This window comes from Exophiala spinifera (assembly GCF_000836115.1).
Source record: "Exophiala spinifera strain CBS 89968 unplaced genomic scaffold supercont1.4, whole genome shotgun sequence".
NCBI lineage: Eukaryota > Fungi > Ascomycota > Eurotiomycetes > Chaetothyriales > Herpotrichiellaceae > Exophiala > Exophiala spinifera.
Window position 1 is genome coordinate 120,886 of NW_015622516.1, and position 11,679 is coordinate 132,564.

General features: G+C 53.7%; 5 protein-coding genes across 5 annotated transcripts; 4 read left to right on the forward strand and 1 right to left on the reverse strand.

Annotated features, from left to right (window-relative positions):
* Window positions 1–178: 178 nt before the first annotated feature.
* Window positions 179–919, forward strand: PV08_05228 (NAD(P)H:quinone oxidoreductase, type IV; the record flags this gene model as incomplete). Its single annotated transcript, XM_016379572.1, has 2 exons — window positions 179–258; window positions 415–919. The coding sequence occupies 2 exons, from the start codon at window positions 179–181 to the stop codon at window positions 917–919; spliced, it is 585 nt and encodes a 194-aa protein (XP_016235399.1).
* A 678-nt stretch (window positions 920–1,597) lies between these two features.
* Window positions 1,598–3,104, reverse strand: PV08_05229 (uncharacterized protein; the record flags this gene model as incomplete). Its single annotated transcript, XM_016379573.1, has 2 exons — window positions 1,598–2,877; window positions 2,930–3,104. 2 exons carry the CDS (start codon window positions 3,102–3,104, stop codon window positions 1,598–1,600), a joined length of 1,455 nt encoding a protein of 484 aa, XP_016235400.1.
* A 307-nt stretch (window positions 3,105–3,411) lies between these two features.
* PV08_05230 (uncharacterized protein) lies at window positions 3,412–5,757 on the forward strand (the record flags this gene model as incomplete). The annotated part of the gene is made up of 1 exon (XM_016379574.1): window positions 3,412–5,757. The coding sequence occupies one exon, from the start codon at window positions 3,412–3,414 to the stop codon at window positions 5,755–5,757; it is 2,346 nt and encodes a 781-aa protein (XP_016235401.1).
* Window positions 5,758–6,048: 291 nt separating this feature from the next.
* On the forward strand, window positions 6,049–7,700 carry PV08_05231 (uncharacterized protein; the record flags this gene model as incomplete). The annotated part of the gene is made up of 2 exons (XM_016379575.1): window positions 6,049–6,056; window positions 6,107–7,700. The coding sequence occupies 2 exons, from the start codon at window positions 6,049–6,051 to the stop codon at window positions 7,698–7,700; spliced, it is 1,602 nt and encodes a 533-aa protein (XP_016235402.1).
* A 1,322-nt stretch (window positions 7,701–9,022) lies between these two features.
* Window positions 9,023–11,289, forward strand: PV08_05232 (uncharacterized protein; the record flags this gene model as incomplete). The annotated part of the gene is made up of 3 exons (XM_016379576.1): window positions 9,023–10,756; window positions 10,889–11,182; window positions 11,263–11,289. 3 exons carry the CDS (start codon window positions 9,023–9,025, stop codon window positions 11,287–11,289), a joined length of 2,055 nt encoding a protein of 684 aa, XP_016235403.1.
* Window positions 11,290–11,679: the final 390 nt, after the last annotated feature.

Here is an 11,679-nt window from a genome sequence, read left to right on the forward strand (position 1 = left end):
CGTTCTGTCAACCTCATTGTAAACCCTTCGTTGATCACCGTCACCACCATCACAGTACACTCGCCATGGCTCCCAAGGTCGCCATCATCTACGTACGCGCACCCCCGCCCCGACGACCACAACCCCCGGTCTTGTCTCCTTGAAGCGTCTCGACTAACTTGGGTGATGCCAGTATTCCATGTACGGCCACATCGCCCAGCTGGCCCAGGCAGAGAAGAAGGGCATTGAAGCTGCAGGCGGCAGCGCCGACCTCTACCAGTACGTACCACCTTGTGTCCCGCCAACCCGCGAGCAGACCTCTCCCTGATACCTACTCACATGGGCCACCTCGACACCACCTTCCCTTGGCCTGCGTTGGCAGAGTCACACACAGGAGACAGCGTGACTGACGTTTTTCTTTTTCTTGTGCAACAGGATCGAAGAGACCCTCCCCGCGGAGGTCCTGACCAAGATGCACGCACCGGCTCAAGACACGTCGATCCCCTTCATCACCCCGGACATCCTCAAGACCTACGACGCCTTCCTGTTCGGCATCCCCACCCGCTACGGCAACTACTCGGCGCAGTGGAAGACCTTCATCGACAAGCTCGGCCAGCTGTGGTTCACCGGCGCCCTGCACGGCAAGTACTTTGGGCTGTTCGTCAGCACCGCGACCCCCGGCGGCGGCCAGGAGACCACCTGCATCAACGCCCTGTCCTCCTGGGTGCACCAGGGCATGATCTACGTCCCCCTCGGGTACGCCACCGCCTTCCCGCTCCTCGCCAACCTGGAAGAGGTCCGCGGCGGCTCCCCCTGGGGCGCAGGCACCTTCGCCGCCGGCGACGGCAGCCGCCAGCCGACCGCGAAGGAGCTCGAGCTCGCCACCGCCCAGGGCAAGGGCTTCTGGGAGCACGTCAGCAAGGTCAGCTTCGGCGCGTGACTAGATGGTAGCGCCAACGGGAAGAAGGAGGAAGAGGCCGCCACCGCCGCCCCGGCACCGGCCCCGGCCCCGGCAGCCAAGAAGGAGACCAGCACCCGGCAACCGACGACGACCACCGACACCGACGACAAGCCAGAGAGTGGACCGTGTGGGTTGCCAAAGAACTGTGTCATCTTGTAAGAACAAACCGCAGGATGGAACCACGGTGGCACACAAATGCGAGGAACGGCGGAGAGAGACAACCCCCCTGTGCATGAACATAGGCTTATCATGAGCATATATAATCAATCACCCCCCCCCCCCCCCCCCCCCCCCCCCCCCCAAAAAAAAGAGACAGACACAAAACATCTCAGACGTGGTCACAATCAAAACGACTACATTGTGTTTTTGAGGCTATGAAATCACGTAGACCAGGAATTTAATTCATTTCAACAGAAAAACGAATGTTCCAACGACCTACAAACTATAAGTTCATGGTCTTGAGAGACGTATCTCGAATGATTTCTTCGTACTTCCAATATTGCAATCGTAGCTGGCATTAAAAAGTAATATCATGATAGTCGTGAACATGGCGAGACAGGAGATCCATTCGAGCAGTGCGGACCGTAGTCGTTAGTGGTTCCCTTGGATGACTTTAATATAGTCTACGAGCAGTTTGGCACGTCTGCTCTCTCCATTCTAGTCACCTAATCTCGGTGGAGGTCCGTCGAGACTCCGCATGATCATCCTCGCGTGCTTGACAATCCTCAGGCACAGCATCCCATCGTCTCCACTGGCTAAGGATTGCTCCTCGCATTCCTTCAGTTCCTCCAAGGTCATACCGATGGCGTTGCCTCCTGACACGTCGTCCGACAGCTTCTGCGCGAATTCGCCCGTCCAAGGCTCGACTGCGTGCCACTGCTTCTGTCGCCGTTCAAGAGCGCTACACATGTCCGAGAGCGTGTACGGCGACGCGGGGACGACGGGCCTGTTGGAACCAGGAGGGATCGGAGCGGCTGCGTCGCCAAAGACGCAAGCGCGGATCAATCGATAGCCGAACGTACGCCATTCCAAGTCTTCCCGGGATGTCATGGTAACGTCGGTGTCCCCGTCGTTGTCACCGTCGCTGAAGCCTTTCCGCAGTTCGGCTACGCTGCTCTTCTTTACACGTAGCCAGTGATCTGCGAGGACGGTGATGAGCATGCTGCTGAGCATAACATTCTGCGAGCCGCTTTGGAACTTTTGTGGGCAGACGGCACAGTATATCACGCTGCGGCCGGTGCGGTGAGAGTTGAGGAGAGTGTCGACCGTGCCAGACGAGACCGGGAAAGCGGAGAGTGTGGACAAGGTCGATAGAGTCAAATATAAATTCGGCAAGCAGGGGCAGTCCGGCACCGCGGGCAACTGTGATAAATGGGCCTGGTTGGGAGCTAGAGAATGGTCATGGGCAGCCAGGTACGCACCCATCGGCGCGGCTGACGTGTTGAAGGATGAAAGGGCCTTGTCCTGTTCATGACTGTCTTGCACCAACATGGGAAGCATGGTCATGTCGGAGAAGTCGGGCCAGAGGGACACGTCGGTAGGATACGAGCCGTTCGGGAGGATAGCCTCATCAGGGGGAGTACGGGGCGATGTGTTATTGGAGCCTTGAGACGTTGAATTCGTCAAATTGCTAGCCGCCGCCGAGCGGCGAATCGACTGGGATATAGGCGCGGTGCACACATTCTCAAATTCGGTCCTCGCAATGGCCTTCTGGCATCGACGGTCTTTCCGTGGTTCCACGCCAGGTTGGCCACCCAATAGAGGCTGTTGTTCTTGTGTTTCTGCAGGCGGCGCGTCGTCTTCGAGACCGCCCTCAACCTTCTGCCTTTTCCGGGGTCGGCCCATCTTCGATTGTAAGGAATAGTGGCAGGTTAGGGTCTGTTTGAGGCACCTTGAACAACCCGAAGGCTCGCCCGAACACTTCAGCTTGCGTTTTCCTGGTAGCCATTAGATGGGGGAGACACGCGGTTCCTCGGTGGTCGCACTCACTGCATTCGTCACAAGCCGCATGCCTCTTCGTTGTTGGATCCGCGTCGAAGGCCGCGCTGTAGGTAGGCATCTCTGTTTCTGCGAGGTCGGGAACGTTGTCTGTGACTGCGAACGTCTTTGCGACGGGATACGACCCGTACAACTCGATCAAGTCTCTTCCTCGTTCGGCCGCCATAATTTCGATCGAATGCGAGGACTCGCTAGCTACAGTGTGTTAGTTCTTTGCTTTGCGCTGCGCATACCCAACGGAGAGTTCTATAGTTCGGTGGGCGCCTGAGGTGCGGGACAACTACTCGTACTGTACTCTGTACGGAGTACCTGGTACAATTGTTGCTGACATACGGATACGATATTGGAGTTTTAGTGGGGCATCGGCCATCGGCACCAGAAATTCCGAACAAACCAAAAAATTTCCAAACTGCGTTTTAGAGAGTCCTCTCTCTGCCCAAACCACTTGTGATCCAGGGCAAGATTCGGGCACGATGGCTGACTCGAGAAAGCGAAAAGCCGTCACTAAGGATGTGGAGGAAGACGCTGCCATTGTCTCGGGCGACGAGTTCGACTTTGCCCAGCTGGACGGGACACTCTCAGAAGATGATTCTGACAGCGTCGGTGAAGAAGACGACTTGAGTAGTGAGGGAGATGACGATAGCGACGCGGTGTCGATAAGCACCGATGAGATACCTTCTGGAGACACTAGAGAGGCCTCGCAACTGATCAACAGGGGCAAGCATTCGGAAGTCGACATCAGAGTTAACGGCGCAGACATCGCAACTCCACGAGAAGACCAAGAAGAAAATCCCAACTACAGAGTTGTCAAGGATGCCAATGGGAACGACCGGTTCATTTACGACGAGATCGACCCTGGTGAAGACTCGGACTATTCAGTACCCGATGACGAGGCAAACACTATCGGCAACATTCCCCTGTCGTTCTATGATTCCTACCCGCATATCGGCTACAATATCAACGGGAAGAAGATCATGAGGCCAGCAAGGGGAGAAGCTTTGGATGCATTGCTCGACAGTATAGAAATACCAAAAGGATGGACAGGCCTGACAGATCCGTCGACAGGCAAACCATTGGAGCTTACTCAGGAAGAGCTACAACTGTTGAAAAAGGTGCAGATGAATGAGATCCCGGAAGATGGGTATGATCCGTATGAACCCACCATTGAGTGGTTCACGAGCAAGACGGAGGCAATGCCATTGAGTGCTGCACCAGAGCCCAAAAGACGGTTTGTGCCTTCAAAACACGAGGCTAAACGTGTCATGAAGATCGTGCGAGCTATCAGAGAAGGGCGCATCCTTCCCTATAAGCCTCCCCAAGAAGAGGAAGAGGAAACGGAGGGCATTCAAAGCTACGATATCTGGGCAGATGAACAGCCCAGACCTGACCATGCCATGCATATGCCAGCACCTAAACTTCCACCACCTGGCTTTGACGAAAGCTACCATCCACCACCGGAGTACTTGCCAGACAAGAAAGAAAAGGAAGCATGGGTGAAGGCTGACGAGGAGGACCGAGAGAAAGACTACCTGCCAACGGACTACACCTCTTTGCGAAAAGTCCCGGGGTATGATAGGTTTGTCAAAGAGAAATTTGACCGCTGTCTGGATCTTTACCTTGCGCCTCGTGTTCGACGCACGAAACTCAACATCGACCCCGAGTCTCTGTTACCCAAACTACCCAACCCTGACGAGCTAAGGCCGTTCCCAACGCACGAAGCTGGCAGATTTCGTGGTCACGAAGGCAGAGTACGCTCTGTTGCCATCGATCCTTCTGGACAATATCTCGCAACTGGAGGTGATGATGGCACAGTCCGGGTTTGGTTGCTCGAGCCGCAAAGACAAATCTGGTCGGTCACTATTTCGACCGATTCTGCTGTGAATGTGGTCCGTTGGCGACCTGGCAAAGACGCCCCCGTCTTGGCAGCATGTGCTGGAGACGACATATACCTCTGCATCCCACATCTTGGATCCGACCGCAGTCCTGAGATTGAGGCAGCTCAAGCCATTCTCGATGCAGGATGGGGCTACGGGACATCTGAAAATGCAGCCCCCAAAGCCTCCGGTATCAAATGGAGCAGGCCAGCTGTTGGTCAGCGCGATAAAGGCGTTGCCGTCATCATTCATCTTGGCCACACCGCAAAGACTCTGTCCTTCCACTCTGCCGGTAATCACTTTGTGACGATCTGTCCTGCCACAACCGTTCCAGCCTCCCAGGCCATTGCAATCCACACCATCAGCAAACATCAGACGCAGCTACCATTCCGCAAGAGATTGCGAGGCGGAGGAACACCTCAAGCGGCACATTTCCACCCTACGAGGCCTATTCTATTCGTTGCCAACCAACGGGTCATACGATCATATGATCTCTCCAAGCAATCTCTGCTCAAGATTATTCAGCCTGGTGCCAGATGGATTAGTAGTTTCGATATCCATCCTACAAGCTCTTCAACCGCAGGATCGGACAATCTCATTGTGGGCTCCTATGACAGGCGCCTTCTGTGGATGGACCTGGATTTGTCTGCGCGACCGTACAAGACTTTACGTTTCCACGAAAAGGCGATCAGAACTGTTCGATTCCATCCTGCAACAAACCGGTATCCTCTGTTTGCTGATGGAAGTGATGACGGGAGCATACAGATCTTCCACGGTCAAGTTACGAGCGACCTGATGAGCAACGCACAGATTGTTCCTTTGAAGGTGTTACGGGGTCACAAGATCGCTGGTGGTTTAGGTGTCATGGATCTAGATTGGCACCCCCAGCATCCCTGGCTGGTCAGTGCTGGTGGGGATGGCACATGTAGGCTTTGGGTTTCATGAGTCGAGATATCTGTATGTGCTCAATGAAGAAAGTGATATCCTACTGAGCACCGACTTTGTACATGTTCGCCGTTGATCGCTTCTTCATTCGTGTAATGGCCTGCGTAAAAAGGATGCCGCCCTGGAGTCATGTGATCGCGCGGATGTGGTGTAAAGGCGCGTCGGGCCCGACGCGTCGAAGGTCTTGGAGTATCTGCGGGCCTGTACAACATCCCCATTCTACCAAAGTCTCGTCTCAAGGCTACATTTCATTGGCGTTGAATAGATGTCTCGGACAGCACGCCCATGACAATGCCTGCGTATGTTACTTCCTCATACTTTCGAACCGAGTCGGCTGCTAACTATTCAGCGTTGGAGACCAACACAAGCCCAATGGCAACGCCACTGCCAATCCATTTGAGGAACCGAAACAGAGAATCAGCGAATTTACGGCCCTAGAAATCGCCACCCTACAGAGCCGACTGGACAAACAGTTAGGTCCGGAATATATCTCACACCGGCCGGGCCCGGGTGGCCAGAAAGTCCACTATCTTTCTGCGGACAAGTTGATCAATCTCGCGAACGAGGTCTTTGGCTTCAATGGCTGGAGTAGCTCAATCCAAAACATACAGATTGATTTCGTTGATGAAAACACACAGACTGGCAAGATATCCCTCGGCCTCTCTGTCGTCGTGCGAGTCACACTCAAGGACGGAACCCATCACGAAGATATCGGTTATGGGCAGGTTGAGAATGCGAAAGGAAAAGCCGCTGCGTTTGAGAAAGCCAAGAAGGAGGGTACAACCGACGCTTTGAAGCGAGCATTACGAAATTTCGGTAACTTGCTTGGAAACTGTGTCTATGATAAGTCATATCTCGCCAAGGTCACAAAGTTGAAGGTCGGGACTGCGAAATGGGATCCGGATGCTCTACATCGACACCCGGATTTCGCTCCCAAAAGAGAGGAAGTTGTGGCGAAGCCGATGTTGCCTCAGACATCCAAAGAAATATCTGCTGACTTTGATGACACTTTTGATTGTGAAGATTTCGAATTGGAAGATTTTGATGCCATCGACATGGCACAACAAGAAGAGGCGGCTCTGTCGACAGAATCGACGGATGGAATCCGAAGGACCGCTAATGGTGCATCGGATCGCATGCTCCCACCGCCCAGAGCCGAGATATCAACACCATCGAAAGCACCAGTGCCAGGTGCTCGGCCTGGAGCCGTGAGATCTGCTGCGCCCTCATCAAGGGGCATAATTCCCCAGCCTCTTCCTGGCCAGCGTCCTCCCCAGGTTCCACCCCAAACTGTCAGGCAGCCTCCCAGTGCCGACTCACGCGGCGCTGCTGAACAGACGCTTCGATCCTCTTCTCCCAGTGTTGCGCCCGACCATATCGCTCGGCAGACTTCATCTGAGATTCCTCGTCCGGCAGGCTTCTACTCTGCGAGAGCAGCTCCCAACATTGACGCCAATAACAACTCCACAGGACCTGATGCAGCTGCGGCACCAAAATTCAACCCCCACGCTGAAAGTCCGTCCATCCGCAAGACCTCTGGGGTCGATCATTCCAAATCTGTTCCACTCAAACGCGACCTAAAACCCGACACAAACAATGCAACGACTATGATCAATCCTCAGTTGGACTCGAGTAGAAGGGTTGGAGCTCCAAGTCCAGGCGGTCAGCATCCAACTATACGAGGACCTACCACTTCGGCATATCGACCGCCTACACGGCGCGGACCTGATACTGTCCCTTTGCACTCGAACCAGGCAGAGCAAGGTGCGACGGACAGCGGACAACAAGCGGCCAAGCGGACGCCTCTTGGAGATTTAAGTAACGTGCAGCATAGCGTCACAGCAGTCACTTTGGACGGTGCTGACGCAAAGCGACAAAGGATACAAGACTCGGGGCAGGCTGGGAGAGGTGGCACGGTGAGCGAGACCGAAGCTGCCAGCTAGCACATGGACGATCAGGACGCATCGAAATGGAGTATGGAGCAGGCTTGATGTTGCGAAATCCTTGTCAAGGAGGAATGGCACTCTTTTCCTGGAAGCCTTTTTGGTGACCCTTTTTATTTTGAGGAAAGCCATGGTGATTGCCATTTGCCCATGATAGAATGACAAGCCCTGAGACAACAGATTTGTGACGCATAGATGAACACTGAGTGCTACTTTTTGCCTGGTCCTCCTCAAATGTCCTCAACACTCATGTATCTCGAATGCACCCAAGCCCACATGATGCGCTTTAGTTGCATTCCTCAAATGGTCATAGTACTCTCCCTGTCCAACTTGTGATATGACATGGCAATTGTATATGATAATGATAATGACATTGGCTTCGGTCAGCATATCATTCGCTTATCAGTTCCTGCATGGAGGATCGCACTACTCCGTGGATGTCGGTGAATATCCATTTCATACAAACGGGGATATGGTACTTCACTATCACCGCCCTTCAACAAGACCCCGGGGACGTTTCCACACTCATTGACACTAACATCCCACTCCTGCTCCGGTTTGCTCATTTTCGTATAATATAGTCGGATCTCGACGGGTTCGCTTAGCAAACAGTGGTATGAGGACGACTGATACTCGGAGTTGGGTGTGAGCTAGGCAGCAACACGGCATAAAATTCGGCTACTCGTGCCAGCAGTGTTATCTGATCTACAGTAGGTACGTACAGATGCGCACATATCTGGTCTGTGTGCGACCATTGCAGAAAAACAGATCCCGAAGAAAGAAAGTCTGGAGGCGATTGATATATTCATGTTTGTCATACGCGAGGTCTGTACATCACCGTGTTTGGCAGACGGTAGGGACAATGCAACGTGACTCTCGGCTTCGGGACCTTGTATTATGCAGTCGTTCCCTTGACTTGACCTGCTCTCAGCCAAACTTACAGACATGCATATGTATCTAAAGGTCCGATCCCAGCCGGCTGGCCCACTTTGTAAGTAAGGTAAGTGTTGTTGATGAGTAGGCGGACAGCGTCGTATCCTGGCGCCTGTTCTTGAGATGATCTACAGTATACCAGCCGAATCTATGCAACCTCTTAAATCTTGACGAATGACGGGATCCGCGACTATCGGACCTGCACGCTCCTGGACCCAACAGGGTTCTCCACGACGACCTTCGATGGAGCCAGGTTGGAATGGAACTCGCCGACACTTGCACGACGTGTGTGAAACCAACATGTATAAATGCACGATCCATGGACTGGATCGCTAACGACCCGAACTTCCTACCACACTGGCTTCTCCGTCTCGATTTGTACTTGGAAGATGAAAGGCCAATTGAGCACCATCGCTCTGTTCTTGTCGTGCGTTTTGGGGGCATCGCTTCCGGTCAAACTTCATATAAAGCGCGAGGTCGACTCGAGCTTGGCCAACATTCACGTCACATACCACGAAGATGTCGACTCAGAGGTGGTCTTCACGTATGGTCCTTGCAATGCCAACACACCAGGAGAAGCTCACCATCTCGTCGGCCGAGCAAGGCATTGCAATCATGACAGACTGCTCTGGAAGATTCCCGAGTTCACACCAGCGGGGCTATGCCTTTCAGCGTGGGACAGCAAGCAGGGTCTGATCGGCAGAAGTACACCGGTGTCAATGGTTTCTAATGCCAAAACGACCCGTCGCCGTCTCAAAAAAAGACAAAGCGACTTCTCAATTGCCATGGACAACTCGAGTGGCATCGACGCCGAAGGACCGTGGTTCGACGGCGTGGCTCTGTTGAAGGACAAGGAGATCAGTGTTGTCGACGTTCGCACTGCCAAATCCAAAGAGATAGCCATTGTAGGTGGCGGTATGGCTGGACTCATGACGTGGCTGGCACTCAACCAGTCAGGAATGACCAACCTGTCCATCATCGAAGCTGGCCAACGCCTCGGCGGCCGCGTCCACACTGCGTACTTTGGCGATCCAAGCGAGCGGCAATACCAGGAGATGGGCCCAATGCGGTTTCCCTTGTCCATCACGTCCTCTGAGACCAACGAGACACTTCAAATCCAAGACCACCGCATTGTCTTTGACCTGGCGGCCGAAGTGAACAGGCTGAATCACAACAACACCAACTTCACCGTGGACTTTATCAAATGGTATCAAAGCAGCCCGAACGGCCTGTATTACGTCCGGGGTTCGCGGTTGCCCAACGGCAAGAGTCCTACGGTCTCGCAAGTCAAAGCGAACGCCAGTCTGGCCGGGCCATCGACGTCTGAGGACGATCCGCGCCTAGACGCCCTCAATACCCGCATCGACGACCTTTTGAGCAACGAAGACTTTCTCACCCAAATGGCGAAGAACGTCTACCGCGCACACAAGACGTTCCTGGACTCCGGACTTGGTGGCATCGGCGGCGACGATTGGTCCGAGTTTGGATACGTGCACAACTATCTCAAGTACCACCTGAACGAGACCTTCGTGGCGTTGGATGGGTCGGGTGCCTTGAGTTTCTGGGACAGCTTGTATGAGAACATGTACTTTTCCGCGACGGACTGGCGGACCATCGACGGTGGTTTGAGCCGTTTGCCCTCTGCTTTCCACCCTTTGGTCGACGGTGTGACGTACATGAACCGCAAGGTCCAGCGTATCGACTACAATGAATCGACGGAGAGGGTAACGTTGCAGTGGAAGAACAAGCCGCTGGACAGGGTCTGGCAGAACGCGTCGTACGATTTGGCTGTTGTCACCGCACCCTTGGCCTTGGTGCGCACATGGCGCCTCCCGGAATTTAGCGATTTGTTGCAGACGGCAATTGATACGTATCCTTACGATCAGGTGTGCAAGGTTGCGCTACAGTTCAAGACACGCTTCTGGGAGCACTTTGCCCTGCCAATCTATGGGAGCTGCAGTACAACAACAGACATCCCAGGGATCGGAAGCATTTGCTACCCCAGCTACGACATCAACAGCACCGGGATGGGAGTCATGCTAGCGAGCTACTCGTCGAGCGACAGTGGGTTGCGGTGGGCAAGCACGCCGGAAGATGTACATGTTCAATACGTTGTTGACGCGGTGAGTTTGACTACCCTTTCTTCCTTTTTTGCCACGTTATCAAGTGTGAGGGATCGCCGTCAGGGGCGACCAGGGGTGGAGTGTATGGCTTGAATCCAGTGAACGGGAACTGATGAGAATGGCTTGTGTTAGATGGCTGAAATCCACGGGGACGTCGTATATGACCAGTATACTGGCAACTATAACCGGCGATGTTGGGTACTGGACCAGTATGAAACGATCAGTTGGGCAAGCCCGACTGCGGGAATGAGGAAGGCCTTTATCCCAGAGTTCTTCAAGACACAGAAAGGCGTGGTCTTGAGTGGTGAGGGAACAAGCTATACAAGCTCGTGGATTGCCAGCGCTCTGGAGAGTGGGGTGCGTGCTGCCACACAGGTATTGCTGGAGCTTGGGCTCGTTGATGAAGCAAAGGATGTGGTCAATAAGGTACGTCTCTCTCTTTCCTTTGCACGTCGTGGCGACAATGGTGGGGAGATTCTAGTACGTACTGACATGGCGTTTTCTAGTGGATGGCAAGATGGATCGATGTGTAATTAGGCTGCTCGAAGAGGGTAACTAACTGGACATCACAGCGCCTTCTATTGTCCACAACTTGCTGGTCATAGGTTGAGGACCGAAGGAGATCGCATAATGAAAGCACCAGAGACCTTCTGAGAATGTCTCTGAGCGACATGTCAATGATGAGGTTGCCACCGGCTTTAGATTCAGCTCGCCGTATGAGCCCCGGCACATGTCGATAACTTGATGGCTCACAGACCGTGGCTCTGTTGCTTTGTCGGAAAAATATTGAGACCCAGAGCCATGCAGCATTGGTCACTGAGGAGCGGAGCGGACGAAGTTGTGGTATATTGGCTGACCACTCGATGGAGTGTCTCGGCCGAGAGAGCTTTCTTCATATATGGCCACGATTGTTCCTGCCTGCT